General features: G+C 41.2%; 1 protein-coding gene across 1 annotated transcript in view; it reads right to left on the reverse strand.

The window, feature by feature from the left end:
- Positions 1-17367, reverse strand: part of ctnna2 (catenin (cadherin-associated protein), alpha 2) — a 1237032-nt gene that overhangs the window by 132120 nt on the left and 1087545 nt on the right. Inside the window, exon 16 of the mRNA XM_060828354.1 lies at positions 11200-11305. Within this exon, the coding sequence (XP_060684337.1) occupies positions 11200-11305 (106 nt within the window). The remainder of the gene's footprint in view (positions 1-11199; positions 11306-17367) is intronic.

Consider the following 17367-nt stretch of genomic DNA (forward strand, 5'->3'; position numbering starts at 1 on the left):
GAAACAACTCAAAAATGGACCGAGGAGAACCAGGAGTGAGTATGAAAAAAACCTGGGCAGCAAGGATGAGGGAAACCCAAAGGCGTTCTACACGCATGTGAGGAATAAGAGAATGATTAGAGAGAGGATAAGGCTGATCAGAGATAGTGAAGTGCTTGGAGTCTGAAGAGGTTGGGGAGACCCTAAATGAGTTTTTTGCTCTTACTGGAGAGAGGAACCTTGTTGATAGTGAGAACACCATGGACCAGGTTAATAGGCTTGAACAAATTGATATTAGGAAAGCGGATGTGTTGGAAATTCTGGGAAGCATCAAGATATATAAGTCTCCAGGGCTGGACCAGATATATTCAAAAAGTTACTATGGGAAGTGAGGAATGAGATTGCTGCGTCCTTGGTGATGATCTTTGCATCCTCATCCTCCACAGGAGTCGTACCGGATGATTGGAGGGAGGTGAATGTTGTTCCTCTGTTTAAGAAAGGGAATAGGGAATTCCCTGGGAATTACAGACCAGTCAGTCTTGGTAAGCAAGGTACTGGAAAGGATTCTGAGAGATAGGATTTATGACTATTTGGAAAAACATAGTTTAATTAAAGATAGTCAGCATGGCTTGGTGAGGGGTGGGTCATGCCTCACAAGCCTCATTGAGTTCTTTGAAGATGTGACAAGAGAAGTTGATGAAGGTCGAGCAGCAGATGTGGTGTATATGGATTTCAGTAAAGCATTTGATAAGGTCTCCCACGATAGGCTCATTCAAAAGGTTAAGAGGTATGGGATACAGGGAACTTTGGCTGTCTGGCTGGCTGAAAGAAGACAGCAAGTAGTAGTGGATGGAAAGTATTTCACCTGGTGGGCGGTGACCACTGGCGTGCCACAGGGATATGTTCTTGGGCCTCTGCTCTTTGCAGTTTTTATAAATGACTTGGATGAAGAAATGGAAGGCTGGGTTAGTAAGTTTGCCAGTGTGAACTGACACAAAAATCGGTGGTGTTGTGGATACTGTCGAGGGCTGTTGCAGGCTATAATGTGACATTGACAGGATGCAGAGCTGGGCTGAGAAGTAGCAGATGGAGTTCAACCTGGATAAATGTGAAGTGATTCATTTTGGAAGGTCAATTTTGAATGTTGAATACAAAGTTAAAGACAGGATTCTTGGCAGCGTGGAGGAACAGCAGGATCTTGGGGTCCATGTACATCGATCTCTCAAAGTTGCCACCCAATGTGATAGGATTGTTCAGAAGGCTATTGGTGTTTTGGCTTTCATTATCAGGGGGATTGAGTTTAAGAGCCACGAGGTTTTGCTGCAGCTTTGTAAAACCCTGGTTGGAATATTGTGTCCAGTTCTGGTCCTCTCATTTTAGAAAGTATGTAGATGCTTTAGAGAAGGTGCAAAGGAGATTTACCAGAATGCTACCTGGATTGGAGGACTTGTCTTATGAAGAGAACTTGAGTGAGCTAGGGCTTTTTACATTGGAGAGAAGAAGAAAGAGAGGTGACTTGATTAGAGGTGTACAAGGTAATGAGAAAGTTAAAAATCACACAACACCAGCTTATAGTCCAACAGGTTTATTTGAAAACATTGGCTTTCAAGGCATTGCCTCTTCATCAGATGGTTAGTATAGATAGAATAGATAGCCTGAGACATTTCCTCAGTGCAGAATTAACTGTCACAAGGGATCATAATTTTAAGGTGATTGGAGGAAGGTATGGGGGACATGTCAGAGGTAGGTTCTTTACACAGAGAATGGTGGGTGCATGGAATGCACTGCCAGCGGAGGTAGTGGAGTCAGATACATTAGGGACATTTAAGCAACTACTGGACAAGCACATGTACAGCTTATACAATTGAGGGATGTGTAGGTTAGGTTGATCTTAGATTAAGATAAATGATTAGCACAACATTGTGGGCTGAAGAGACTATGTTCCATGCTCATCACAACATGATTCAAGAACACTGCAGTGTACTTTCACTTTAGATTAGATTATTTACAGTATGGAAACAGGCCCTTTGGCCCAACAAGTCAATACTGACCCACCGGAAGAGCAACCCACCCAGACCCATTCCCCTACATTTACTCCATTCACCTAACACTATGGGCAATTTAGCATGGCCAATTCACCTGCACATCTTTGGACAGTGGGAGAAAACCAGAGCACCCGAAGGAAACCCACGCAGACACGGGGAGAATGTGCAAACTCCACACAGACAGTGGCCTGAGGCAGGAATTGAACCTGGGTCTCTGGTGCTGTGATGCAGCAGTGTTAACCACTGTGCCACCTTACTTTACAATAGTAGAAGCTAAAATTCACTTTACCTTTAGGTTGGTTGCCTGCTGATTTAAATAATGTAAGTGCTGGACATCTTTTGAAGTTGTGTACATCTTTGTCATGTGCCAAATGAATTAATTAAGTGGATGGGTATGGTCCTATTTTATCTTTTTAGAAAATTATATTGCACCAGGCAGCATGGCAGAAAAGATTTTGTCTCATTAACTTGAGTTTTTTTGAGCAAGTGACAAAGATGATTGATGAGGGCAGTGTGCTGGATATTGTCTGTTTGGACATTAGCAAAGCCTTTAACAAGGTTCCTCATGGCAGACAGGTACAAAAAGGTGAACAAAGTTAAAAATCACAAGACACCAGATTAAAGTCCAACAGGTTTAATTGGAAGCACACTAGCTAGTGTGCTTCCAATTAAACCTGTTGGACTATAACCTGGTGTTGTGTGATTTTTAACTTTGTACACCCCAGTCCAACACTGGCACCTCCAAATCATGACAAAAAGGTGAAGTCACATAGGATCCATGGTGAGCTGGTAAAGTGGATACAGACCTCGATTAGTCATAGAAGACAGAGAGGAGTGGTGGAAGGATGTTTTTCTGATTGGAAATCTGTGACCAGTGGATCAGTGCTGTTGTTTGTAATATAAATAAATGATCTGGAGGACAATGAAGGCAGCCTGATTAACATGTTTGTGGATGACACAAAGATTGGGACAGTTGCAGATAGTGAGGATTGTCAGAGGATACAACAAGATATGAATCTATTCCTGAGATGCTGCCTAACCTGCTGTGCTTTGACCAGCAACACATTTGCAGCTGTGATCTCCAGCATCTGCAGACCTCATTTTTTACTCGATGAATAGATTGGAGACTTGGGTGGAGAATGGCAGATGTAATTAAATCTGGGCGCATGCAAAATAATGCATTTTGGAAGATCTAATGCTGGACGGACTTATACAGCAAATGATAGACTCTTCATAGCTTCAACATATAGAGAGATATGGATGCACAGGTCCACAGTTCCCTGGAAATACTAATGGATTAGGTGGTCAAGAAGGTATTTAGCTATGCTTGCCTTTATCAGACAGGGTTTAGAGTATAAAAATTGGCAAACCATCAAGTATACTGCAGAGAAACAGACCCTTCGGTCCAACTTATCCCATACCAACCAGACTGTTTGAGTGTCACTGGCCAGCATTTGGCCCATATTCCTCTAAACCTTTCCTGCACGTGTACCCATCCAGATGCCGTTTAAATTCCACCACTTCCTCTAGCAACTCAATCCATACAGCACCACCCTCTGCATAAAAAGGTTGCCCCTTTGGTCTCTTTTAAACTGCACTGTTTGTTTTTCTTTGACTGGTCTCCAGAGATGTTTGTAATTTCACAGTCAGTCAGATTTGAAAGTGTCCCAATTGCTTGTCCGATCTCTCCACATGGTTACTCCTGCAAAACTTCAGCCCCTGTTCTTACACTTTCCTGTTGTTTAAAGTATCATTGTTTCTGATTTTTTTTTAAATTTAAAGTTCCAAAAAACTGTGCAAAACTTACAAAAAACAGTCATTAGTTCTTCAAGAAAGCAAGACAATCGACTCCAGCGCTGAAAGTAACCTCAAAAAAAGGAGCAGCTTGTACAACCATGATCCCCTCCTGTCCATGATTTTGGATTATTTTGCAGCTGTGTAGAACTTTAGTCTGGCCACATTTGGAATATTGTCTGGTCACCACACTACTAGAAGGATATGGAGACTTTGAGAGGGCACAGAAATGGTTTACCAGGATATTGCCTGGTTTGGAGGGTATTATTTATCAGGAGAGATTGGACAAACTTGATTTGTTTTCATTTGAATGTCAAAGGATGAGGTGGTGCCCGATAGATGTTTACACAAGTATGAGGGGCACAGATAGGATGGCTAGTTAGAGTAGTTGTTTCCAGGATAGAAATGATAACTACTCGGGAATATAGTTTTAAGACAAAAGGGGGCAAGTTTAAAGGAGGTGTCGATAAAGTGTGGCCCTAGGAAAAGCGCAGCAGGTCAGGTAGCATCCGAGAAGCAAGAGATTTGACATTTCGGACATAACCCTTCATCAGGACTCTATGAAAGGCAAGTTTTTTTTACGCAGAGGATGGTAAGTTCCTGCGATGCACTTCTCAAAGAGCTGGTGGAGACAGAAGCAATAGCAATATATAAGAGGCATCTTGACAGATATATGACTATGCAAAGAATAGAGAGATACAGACTGCATAGAGGCAAAAGAAATCTAATTTAGAAAGGCCTCATGTATCGGTGCAGTCTTGGTGGGCCGAAGAGCCTATTGCTGTGCTGTACTTTTCTTTTCTCATGATACCATTAGTTCAGTTGCTTCAAGCATCCCCATCAGTTTTTCTCTGAACAGCGACCTCTCCCAGGAGAGATGTCAGTCAATCCCATAACACTATCAGTCCAAATTTTGCACCAGTGATATTCACTTCCAGGAGAACCCCTTGATCGCTGGAGCATGCTTAGAGCTGGAGGAGCTTAAAGAGCACTTCCCTAGAGACTGTTGTTGCAAACAGAACTGAAGGGTCTGCCTTTTTGCCCTGCTCTCTTTCGTGTTACTGATCTCAGCAACACTCTGAATGTTGGTACAGTGAAGGGCTGTCCTTTGAACTGTGTGCACTGATTAACCCTCCTGCCTCATCCCTAAATGGGCAACAATCCTGGAGGGTGGTTTTCAATGTGAAAGATGTGACATTTCCAGTGTTGTGAAAATCAGGTTTATAACCCAAAAATGACCCCTAAGACCAGAAAAAAAAAGGACTAAAATACTAAAATAAATTAAACTTTAAAAACTCATTCATCCCCCTGTTTTCTATGGTCAACTCATTTGCAAAGTTTAATCACAAATTTAAAGAGGCACTAATTTCTGTTTAATTAGGTTGCTCTGAGGTGCCTTCAGACATTTTTCCACATTAAAGGTGTGATATAAATGCAAACTGTTGTGAGAAGCAGTCTGGATGGGATGGGGTGAATGGGGTGGGTGGGGGGGTGATGCAAGTGGACAATTCTGCATAAATGAAATGTACAGTGCTGATGTCATAACAAAGGAGGAACAGTGCAGACTAATAGAATTGCAGTATGTCTATATTTCAGTGCAACAGCAGCCTTAACAAAAGAGCAGGATGAGACGAATTAGAAGTGTTGGAAAAATGAAAGTAATAGAAAACTGTTAAGCAGTTCAGAAACCCAGTTCACTCATTGTTAATAACTTCAAACTGCACCATTTTAAGAAATTGAGAATTGTGATCCTCAGCTCTGTGAAGATCCATTAGGGAAATCTGTTCACTTACAACTCTATTCTTCCTGTTTCTAACAGATGTATTAGCTGATAAATGATTAAAATGTCCTTTTACTGGAAGATTATTATATGCTCTAGGCTTTGCTCTGAAATTTAACATCACCTGCTTTCAGAGGCAACTCTAAGTTTAAACTCCATGCTCACTGGAAGCTGATCAGTGGAACAACAAGACAGTGACATTTAAATACACAGACTAGTTTGACACTCAAATACTTTGCCCTGTAATTTTTCCTCTGATTATTGATTGAAAATTTAATCCATTTGCCAGATGCAAATATTAATCTTTTTCAACCTGGTTGAAAATTGATTAATGCATGGTCTCTTCATGCTCATCACAAAATGGGCCTTGAGACCAATCAGCAAAAATTGAGTTTTTGGCAAGTTGCCTCCTTCTGTGCTGTATGAAACGTGGAAAGATCATAGGAAGGGAAGATGGAGGGAGGACGGAGTTCTATCGTTTCAAGAGAAGCATTATGTTAGACTGGGAATTATTTCTTAATCTCAATCCAACATATTCAAGGGGGAAGAAAGATTGCAAACAACAACATAGTTAAAGCTTAAAGCATCATTGACCACAGTGACACAAGTCTTGAGGTGAAGGGAAAATCCAGAGGACACAAGGAATTTCTAATGGAAAGTAATATTCTTTGTACCCTATACAATAATAATGGGAAAGACAGTGGAGGAAGCTCCATATATACTAATGTATGGGATGGATTTGGGCTTCATGAAGAGTTGAGTTGTTAAGGGGAAAACTTTGTACATCAGAAATAATTCAAACCTTTTGAAGACCACATTAATGATTGATGAACTCTGAGAATTCCAGATCAAGTCACAGTAAACAGTGAGGTTAAGAATATTCATAGGTGAAGTCAAACTCAGAATAGGATGATCAAAGCTAAGAAATCATGTCGGTTGGTAAGATGTCTCAAATACATGAAGTGGTTGGAAGAAATTGAGCTATAGTTAGTTGAGAGACATGCTGCTGTTGTGAGGTGATGCGTAATGGTGGCATTGAGAAAACATCCAAATGCAGCTATTCATCCATTGCACAGTGTAGGGAATAGAGTTTGTAAGAAGTAAGGGGACGCGGGGTCATAATCAGTAAGCAGCCAGAACAAAATCAGAACAAATTATTGATGTTATTCCATGAGACAAAGCACAAATATAATGCTATTCAATTTGGAAATATTCAGTGCTACAAAGAGACAAATCATAGTCTGTTGGAACAGATTCATCTATCTTACCCTATATATACAGAAAAACAACAAAGCAAACCTTGTAGCATGACCCTCACAGCAGTAGTTTTAGAATTAAACATGACACAGCATTTTTATATTTCTTGTACCTATGGAAACAAATCTTGTTTTCTGTAAGGCAGGCAAGCTTTGACATCATTTATTTAATTGCCTCTCCTAAATCTATTTAATATCAGCAATTTTACCCCTGAGTTAATATTCAAGATAAAATCTAGGATATGATTATTTCATTAGCATGAAAAATTACTCTTTCACTTTATTCTGCATAGTTTGGGAGAACTGACTGTTTCAAAAATAATAAATCAATGGAGTTTGGCTTCTTGCATCATGTACAAGATGTACCGCAGTAAGTCAAATGAAAGCAAAGTACTATGGATACTGAAAATGTGAAATAAAAACAGGAAGTGCTGAAGAAACCCAGCAAATCTGGCAGTATCTGCAGAGAGAGAAAAACACATTTAATGTTTTAAGGATGTTGGCACCCTTCTTTGGAACTGAAAACTGAAAACTCAAAATGTTAATTTTATTTCTCTGTCCTCAGAAGCAGCCTGAACTATTGAGTCTCGGCAGCACTTTCTGATTTTATTACTGCAGTAACTCAACAAGGCTCTTTTGGCAGTACTGTCTAAACCTACAACACCTACCATCAGCAAGCTAAGGGCAATATGTACACCACCGTCTACAAATGCACCTCAAAGTCAAATGCCCATTATCACTTGAAATTATTTTGCCATTCCTTTGGGTCAAATCCTGAACCTTCTTCCACAACAGATTGTGGGTTTACATATACTACATTAATTGTAGCAGTTAAAGATGGCTGTTTTTTTCTTATAGAATCCCTACAGTGTGGAAACAGACCATTTTCCCAATAAGCCCACACCAACCTTTTGAAGAGTATCCCACCCAGACCCATTCCCTTCTTCCTATTACTCTACATTTTCCCTGACTAATGCATCTACACATCCCTGAACACTATGGATAATTTTAGCATGCCCAATTATCTAACCTGCATATCTTTGGACTGCGGCAGGAAACCGGAGCACCTGGAGTAAACCCATGCGGACACGAAAGAATGTGCAAACTCCACACAGACTGTCGCCTGAGGCTAGAACCGAATCCACTGAGCCACCATGTCGCCCACAGGATTCAGAGTTCAGGATCATCTTCACAAAAATAATTAGGGGTGGTCAATATATGCAGGGCCAGTCTTTGACACCCATATCTCTCAAAGGAATAAATTTTAAAAATGAGATTGAACTATGAGGGCCAGGTTCAGAGAAAAGGAACATCCACCTTGAGTTGAATAGCTGTAGATGGTGAGGTTACAAGCAGGTGACCATCAGTTATGGTTTAATCCAGGACAGAATTATTTGACTTCTTTGAGGAGATAATAAGCAGATTAGATAAAGTGGAAATAGTACATGTGATATATTTAGATTTTCAGAAAACATCAGTTAACCAATCTTCAATCAATGGTAATATATTACCATAACAGAATAAGGTCTGATTAAGAAACCTTAACGTGCGATACCTTATTGAATGTATTTTGAAAATCCAGATATATTCTGCCTACGGGTTCCTGTTTATGTATCCTGGTTGTTATCTCCTGAGAGAACCATAATAAATTTGTCAGGTATGATTTTCCCACCATGAAGCCATGCTGACTCTGCTTGATTGTATTATAGATTCATGTACAAGATATACCCAGGCAAGAGGTTCAAGAAGGCAGTTCACCACCACCATCTTCCCAAGGTCAACTAGGGATGGACAATATGGGCTGTCCAGCCAGCAATGCCCACATCCTGCAAGTGAATTAAATACAAAATCCAAATTGTTGGGTAGATGCTCGTGGTATAGCTGTACTGGAACAGTTTCTCTGGGGATGCAGCAGGTTCTGAAGCAGAAGCCTTCAGGACTCTTGCTGGAATATTGGCAGGACTTAGTGGACGTTGCAGCATCCAGTGCCTCCAGGTTGTTATTGATGCCCCATGGAGTGAAGTGAATTGGCTGAAGACAGGCATCTCTGAAGTTAGGGACATTCAGGGGAGGCAAAGATAGATCATCCACTTAGCACTTCTGGATGAAGGTTGTTGCAAAGGTATCCACTTTATTGTTTGCATTGATGTATTGGGGTCTTTTGTTATTGAGGATGGGACTATTTGTGCAGCCTCCTCCTTCAGTAGGTTATTTAATGGCCACGTCATATGTAACAGTATGCCTGGAGCTGCTCTCGGCATGCCCCAGCATTAAGCCTGTTTAATTGTACTTCTGAATTACTTTTGCCTTCATGTTTGGTATCGCAACCAGTCCTCTACTCTCAATGCTGTCTTACTTCCATTATATCTGCTTTTAACTAGATCCAATATCTCATTTCTGAATTACATCCTTCAGTATCCCTGTTTCCTTGCCTAATACTTTTTTTTAGATTATTTACAGTGTGGAAACAGGCCCTTCGGCCCAACAAGTCCACACCGACCCGCTGAAGCGTGACCCATCCAGACCCATTCCCCTATATTTACCCCTTTACTTAACACTACGGGCAATTTAGCATGGCTAATTCACCTAACCTGCACATTTTTTGGATTGTGGGAGGAAACCGGAGCACCCAGAGGAAACCTACGCAGACACGGGGAGAATGTGCAAACTCCACACAGAGAGTCGCCTGAGGCAGGAATTGAACCCAGGTCTCTGGCGTTGTGAGGCAGCAGTGCTAACAACTGTGCCATCGTACATCATCATTCTGAAATAAGAATGACTTGGAGGTGCTGGTGTTGGACTGGGATGGACAAAGTTAAAAATCACACAAAACACAATAACACAACCACCTGATGAAGGAGCAGTGTATCAAAAGCTAGTGCTTCCAAATAAACCTGTCGGACGATAATCGGTGTAATTTGTAACTCTGAAATAAGAAGAGTTGTATATATTCCGCTTGCCTGGATAACTGCAACTGCAAATACACTAAAGAAGCTTGAGGTTATCCAGGACAAAAATGTCCACTTGAGTAGCTCCCATCTCCACCTTCAACATTCACTCCTTTCACCACCCTTCAGTGGAGGCTGCAGATGTATGTTCCAAGGAGAAAGTGAGGACTGCAGATGCTGGAAATCAGAGTCCAAAGGTATGGCGCTGGAAAAGCACAGTAGGTCAGACAGCATCTGAGGAGCAGGGTATTCAACATTTCGGGCAAAAGCCCTTCATCAGGAATATGGTGGGGGTTGGGGGGGGAATAGGGAGATAAATATGTGTTCCACCCTCCCCTCCGACATTTCACCACTACCCCCACCTGTATCTACTTATCACCTTCCCAGCTATCTCACCCCCACCCTCCTATTTATCTTCCAGCCTCCCCCCCACCGCATACCACATTCCTGATGAAGGGCTTATGCCTGAATTCCCCTGATCCTTGATGCTGCCTGACCTGCTGCGCTTCTCCAGCACCACACGTTTTGACTGCAGTCCATACCAAGTTCAAAATATATTGCAACAATTCACTAAGGTTCTTTAGACAGCATCTTTTAAATCTTTCATCTCACCATCTAGAAGGACAAAAACAGCAAATACATGGGGACACGATTACTTGCAAGTTTCCCTCCAGCCATTCACCATCCCGACTTGGAAATATATTACCATCCCTCACTGTCATTGGGTCAAACTCCTGAACTCCCTCCATAACAGCACAGTGGACTTAACTAGGGATAGGCAATGAACTCAATGCCCTTATCCCATCAACAACAGACAAAAATCTTCTGTCTTGCTCCCCAGGGCAGATTAAATTCCACCTTGCAGCATTCAGACTTGTGGATTTTTTTTGTCTGACTTGGGGCATTCAAGGGAATAACAAACTTCCTTCAATATTAGGCTTCCACCAATGCATCATATATTTTCCACAACTCTGCACTTAACATCAGAAAGATTGTAATTTTTAATCAATATTGGCACTCCCGGTACAGTGGATAGAGCTCTGGTCTCAGACAATTATGGATAATTTTTAGCGAAACTCAGTATGCACTGCAATGTTAGTTTTGCATCCTGTCCAATATTCTCATCTCAAAAGTCACGTTGACTTTAATAGAGAGTCAGACTGGGTGGAGTGCAAAACCAGCATTGCACCTGACCCAGTCCCTTTCCAGATGGGTGGCTTCAGTTAAAATTGCCAGCAATCAGACGACCAAAGTTGCCTGTTGTGCAGATGTTTGGAAGTGTTAACTGTAAAAGAAAATGACAAGACCAGCAACACTCCTCTCATGGATTCCTTGAGGCCACCACTTCATATGTCAGCTATATCTGTCAGTTAATATTATACAGACAAATATATTACCTGGTCAGCAACAGCTCGAGCTAGTTTATCCATCCTGGACCCTGCCTCCGCTATCTTCTTTGCTGCGTTGATTACATCGGATGTATTCTTTAGCGGACCCTTGCCCCTACAAGATATTGGAAAATAACACAAAGAAATAAATGAATCTTCTAGTTCAGAAAAGAATTGACACATCAAAACATTTTCTTGAAGTACAGTTAAGATTTGCATTGTTATTAAAAGGATGCTAAGAGATTTTGCAAGGTGTATGATATGTTTTGGGTACTTTGAGCAAACAAGCTGTCTCCATCATGACAAATCAGAAATTGCTCAGCAGGTCTGGCAGCATCTGTGGAGTTTAACCAGATTTAGTGTTTTGGGTCGAGTAACCCTTCTTCAAAACAAAATCCGCTCTATGTATGTGTACAGTAGAAGAGAATCTAATCCTGAATAATAATATAGCAGAAGCAACAACAAGAATAAAACTGCTGGAAATAGGCAGAAGCATCAAGAAAACAGTAAAAAACAATTTGTATTTCATCAGAAATAAATATCAGATTTTAGACGGTGACCATAAGAGGGTTGGCTAAAATAAACTTTGTGGCAGTGTAAGAATAGCATGAATGATAATGGTCAAGGGTTTAAGTCTCATTTTTGTTTGCTACTGAAAGTGTGTGCTGATGATTCAGCAAGTTAATACTTGAGATGGTGGGATTATTGTACGAGAAGAAACTGAGGAATTTTCAGGTATCTCTGGAGTCAGGGAGGGTCCCATAAGACTGGAAAATGGCATGTACAAATCCCTGTTGGTGAAGAAAGGGAAGCAGGAAATAAGGAAATTATAGGCCGGCTAGCCTAACCCTGGTTACTGGTTAGATTTTAAAGTCTATTATTAAGGATGAGACCGTAGATTACTTGGAACGGCACAGTAAATTAGAGCTGAGACAGCATTGCTTTGTCAAGGGGAGGTCATGCCTGACCAATCTTGTCAATTTCTTTGAGGAGGTAACGAGCAAGTTAGACAAAGGAAAGCCAGTGGAAGTGATCTATTTGGATTTCCAGAAGGTATTTGACAAGGTGCCGTATAGGAGGCTGCTAAATAACATAAGAGCCCATGATGTGAGGGGCAAGGTGTTGGTGTGGATACAAGATTGGCTGACTGGCAGAAGGTAGAGTGTGGAGATGAAGTAGTCTTTTTCAGGATGGTAGTCAGTGACTAATGTAGTTCCGCAGGTGTCAGTGTTGGGACCACAACAAGACACATTATACATTAGTGGGCGGCACGGTGGCACAGTGGTTAGCACTGCTGTCTCACAGCGCCTGAGACCCGGGTTCAATTCCTGACTCAGGCGACTGACTGTGTGGAATTTGCACGTTCTCCCCGTGTCTGCGGGTAGGGTAGGGTGAATTGGCCATGCTAAATTGCCGGTAGTGTTAGGTAAGGGGTGAATGTGGGGGTATGGGTGGGTTGCGCTTCGGCGGGTCGGTGTGGACTTGTTGGGCTGAAGGGCCTGTTTCCACACTGTAAGTAATCTAATCTAATCTAAAATAATTAATAACTGGATGAAGGATGAAGGCATTGTTGTTGAGTTTGTAGATGACATAAAAATAGATGGAAGGCTAGCTAGTGTTGAGGAGATAGGGAGGCTGCAGAAGGACTTAGATGGGTAGGAGAATGGGCAAAGAAGTGGCAGATGGAATACAATGTTGGAAAGTGTGAGGTTATGCACTCTTCTAAATGGGGAAAGCAGAAATCTGAAGCACAAAGGGACTTGAGATTCCCAGTTCAGGATTCTCTTGAGGTTAACATGCAGGTTCAGTTAGTAATTAGGAAGGCAAATGCAATGTTAATTTTTGGAAGGATGAGAATGCAAGAGCAGGCTGACACATTTGCAATATTGCGAGTAGTTTGGACCAAAGGATATTCGTAAGAATGATTGCAGAGGTGAAGGACTTGTCAGATGAGGATTTGTTGAGGATTCTGGGTCTGCACTTGATAGAGTTTTTAGGTTGAGGGAGGAATCTTATTGAAAATTACAGAATAATGGCAGACCTGGATAGAGTGGAAATGGGAAAGGTGTTTCCACTATTAGGGGACGTGATGGCCTAGTGTTATTATCACTGGACAGTTAATCCAGAGACCGAATTAATGTTTTGGGGTCATATATTCAAATCCTGCCACAGCAAATGGTGGAATTTGAATTCAATTAAAAATCTAGAAGTAAGAGTCTAATGATGACCATGAATCTGTTATGGATTGTTAGGATAAAAACTCATCTAATTCACTAATGTCCTTCAGGAGAGGAAATTACCATCCTTACATGATCTGGCTTACATGTGACTTCACATGCACAGAAATGTGGTTGACTCTTAACTGAAGTCTGGCCAGTTAGGGATGGGCAATAAATGCTGGCCTACCCAGTGATCCTCTCCTCCTGTGAATGAATATACAAAAAAGAGACTAGGACTTTAGAACTGAAATGAGGAGAAATGTCTTCAAGCAAAGGGTGGTAAATCTGTAGAGTTCATTACTACTGAAGATTGTGGGGGGCATGACATTGAATATATTTAAGACAGAGATTGGTGGGATAAAAGGTTACAGGGATAAGGCTGGAAAATGGAGTTGAGAAACACATTAGGCATGATTGAATGGTGGAGCAGACTCAATAGGGGGATAATGGGCAAATTCTGTTGCTATATCTTATACTATGGTCTTTAGAGTTTGGAAGAATGAGAGGTGATTTCACAGAAAACTACAAAATCTTTAAAGGGCTAAACAGATGCATATAGTAAATATGCTTCACTTGGCTGCAGCAGGACATGCATTTAGAACCAGGGAGCACAGACTCTGAATTAGGGCAAGCCATTGAGTACTGAGATGATGAGAAACATCTGTGTTCTGAGGATAATGAACCATTAGATGACTCTGCCCCAGAGGGCAATGGAACACGTACACTGGTTATGCACAGTACAAAGATTGTGAGATTTCCAGATACTAATAACATAAAGGGATATGAATGTAGTGTGGGGAAATAGTTTTGAGGGAGATAATCAGCCGTAACTTTAATGGTGAAGCAAGTTGGAGGGGCTGAATACACTCATTTTTTTTATTCATCCCTCACTTCCCCCTTCCCTATCTGTTCTATCTTCTCCAGTGTTAAGATATGCATGCTCCTGAAATTCTTGCTTCTCAAATGTCCCCGATTTTAATTATATCACTATTGGCAAGATTTATGACAAAGAAAACACTTAATTCCAGCTCAATACTCTGCTTCTCTACCTCTTTTTCCTCCTTAAAGGCGATTCCTAAAACCTACCTCTTTGATCAATCCTCCCTGGGTTCTATTTAAACTTTGTTTGCAATTGTTCATATATATATATATATCATACATATGCATACACACACAGATATATATTATATATATATATGCATATACACATACACACACACAAACATATACATACATATGATATATATATAAAATATAAAAATTGTTGAGTAGAAAACAACAAACAACATTGTGTGGGACAAGGCATAGCTAATGGATCTCCTCTGCCATGAAGCCTGCAAGATGTACAAAGTGTGAGGTAAAATGCACAGCCAGTCAGGCCTCTTGTCTAATTGCAGTGAAGAGTTTCTATTTGAAACATTCACTTATCCTATGTCTTCTCAGTGTGTGGACAGGCTCTGTTCAGCATTTCCTATTTAAATTATGTAGAAGTTACTTTATTTCTAATATGTTTGCAGCATTTTGGAGGAAAACAACAGGCTTGGGTTTCTGCCAACAGCAGTATGATTCACATCTACTATCTCAAAAGTAATATCTAAGAAACACAGCCTTATAATTCAGATGATGATCAAAACAGATGTATCCATGCGTGATGATCTTTGTCATTTTTTAGAAAATGTTTGCCAGCTTCTTTTACTTTTATTTGTCCTAATCTTTTCTTTTCTGAAATCACAATTGATTTTCACTTTGAGACATCAGATAGGCATGATTGTGGTCTTACTACACTTGCCTGCCTGCTCCCATAAATGTTCATCACCCTGTAAATCAAAAATCAGCTTCATTCAGTCTTGAATATATTTAATGACTCAGCCTCCAGTTCGTCCTGAGGAGAGACTTCAAAATTACCCACTTGAGAGATAATTCTTCTTCACTTCTGTTTATATGGAAGACCCCTTTTTTGAAACTTTGTCTCTTAGTTCTAGACTCTTCCATGAGAGGCAAAGTCTCTCAGCATCTCCCTGATAAGACCCTCAGAACCTTACATGCTTTAATAAGATCACATTTCGTTCCTTTAAACTCTGTGACACTCTATTTACCTTGACTGAAATTGCATTACCCTGACCAACCAACCCAACCACCCTGTGGCTCAACACTTCAACTCCCCCTCCCATCCCACCAAGGACATGCAGGTCCTTGGACTCCTCCATCGCCAGACCATAGCAACACGACGGCTGGAGGAAGAGCACCTCACCTTCCGCCTAGGAACCCTCCAACCACAATAGAGTTATCTCACCTTAACCTCCTTCCACCTATCGCATTTCCAACGCCCCTCCCCCAAGTCCCTCCTCCCTACCTTTTATCTTAGCCTGCTTGGCACACTTTCCTCATTCCTGAAGAAGGGCTCATGCCCGAAACGTCGATTCTCCTGCTCCTTGGATGCTGCCTGACCTGCTGCGCTTTTCCAGCAACACATTTTCAGCTCTGATCTCCAGCATCTGCAGTCCTCACTTTCTCCCTGAAATTGCATTCACTCCATGCATGTAAGAACTGTGCTCCATTCACCAGATATCCATCTATTGATATTTGTTGTCACAATGCCATCTTTTCTATCAATCATTCAAATCTGTCTACCTTACCCCTCAACCCTGTACATCTCATTTACTTATTTTGTCACTTCTTCCACTTCAGAATAATTATAGAGTCCCATTCAACATGCCTTTAATCCACTAGCCTTTGCCATTTCCATCATTGGGAAAAACATTTTTCTTTTCAAAGGAAAATAATGAAAAAATTATTCCTTTCGCAGTGCTCTGGTTGAATGATCATTCATTCTTCCCTTTCTTTCCAAGTGCAGGAGATGCAACTCTAGCTTTTATACCACTCCACTTTCCAAATTCCAGAATTCCAAATGCTGTTTCCAGGTCAAATAGTCTTTCGTTCGTTCATGCTTTTTCCAATTTAGTTGCTGCTTAGTGTCATGGATCACACTGGTGAGATCAAACGTAGCTTGGATGAATATTTTTCATTTTATTTCTCTGCCCACTCCCATTCTGACCTCTTTGTCTTTGGTCTTCAACACTCTTCTGAAGAAGCTTGAAAATTGATACTACTAATACTCTTTACTAGTAGACACAGTTTATGATCCACCCTTGGTTCAACTTCAGTGTCTGGATTGCAGTTCCATCCACCCAACTGTCTGTTCTCCAGGTTTCTTTGCTGGTTGCATTTGTTCTCCAGTTTTTCTATCTATCCGGCGATCTCTAAGTGGATAGGATTGTTATGAAAGTATATGGTGTGCTGGCTTTCATTAACAGGAGGATTGAGTTTAAGAGCCACAAGGTTTTTCTGCAGCTCTACAAAACCCTGGTGAGACTGCTCTTGGAATATTGTGTCTGGTTCTGGTCGCCCTATTATGGGAAAGATACGGAGGCTTTGGAGAGGGTGTAAAGAAGGTTTACCAGAATGCTGCCTGGACTGGAGGGCTTGTCTTATGAAGAGAGGTTGACTGAGCTCAGACTTTTCTCTCTGGAGAGAAGGAGGGCGAGAGGTGACCTGATCGAGATGTACAAGGGAATGAGAGGCATGGATAGAGTTGATAGCCAGACACTTTTCCCCAGGGCAGGATTGACTGGCACGAGGGGTCATAGTTTTAAGGTGTTAGGAAGAAGGTTTAGAGGAGAAGTCAGAGGAAGGTTCTTTAAACACAGAGTTGTGAATGCATGGAATGGTGGTGTTGGAAGCACAGTCATTAGGGACATTTAAGCAATTGCTGGGCATGCACAAGGACAGCAGTGAATTGAGTGGTGTGTAGGTTAGGTTATTTTATTTTAGGTTAGGAATAATCCTCTGCATAACATCGCGGGCTGAATGGCCTGTTCTGTGCTGTACCTTTCTATGATCTATGCCAAGTGGAAGAATGAGGTGTCTCCTAATGGAGAGCTGATTGACATGATTTGTT

Source organism: Hemiscyllium ocellatum, chromosome 1, assembly GCF_020745735.1.
Source record: "Hemiscyllium ocellatum isolate sHemOce1 chromosome 1, sHemOce1.pat.X.cur, whole genome shotgun sequence".
NCBI classification, from domain to species: domain Eukaryota; kingdom Metazoa; phylum Chordata; class Chondrichthyes; order Orectolobiformes; family Hemiscylliidae; genus Hemiscyllium; species Hemiscyllium ocellatum.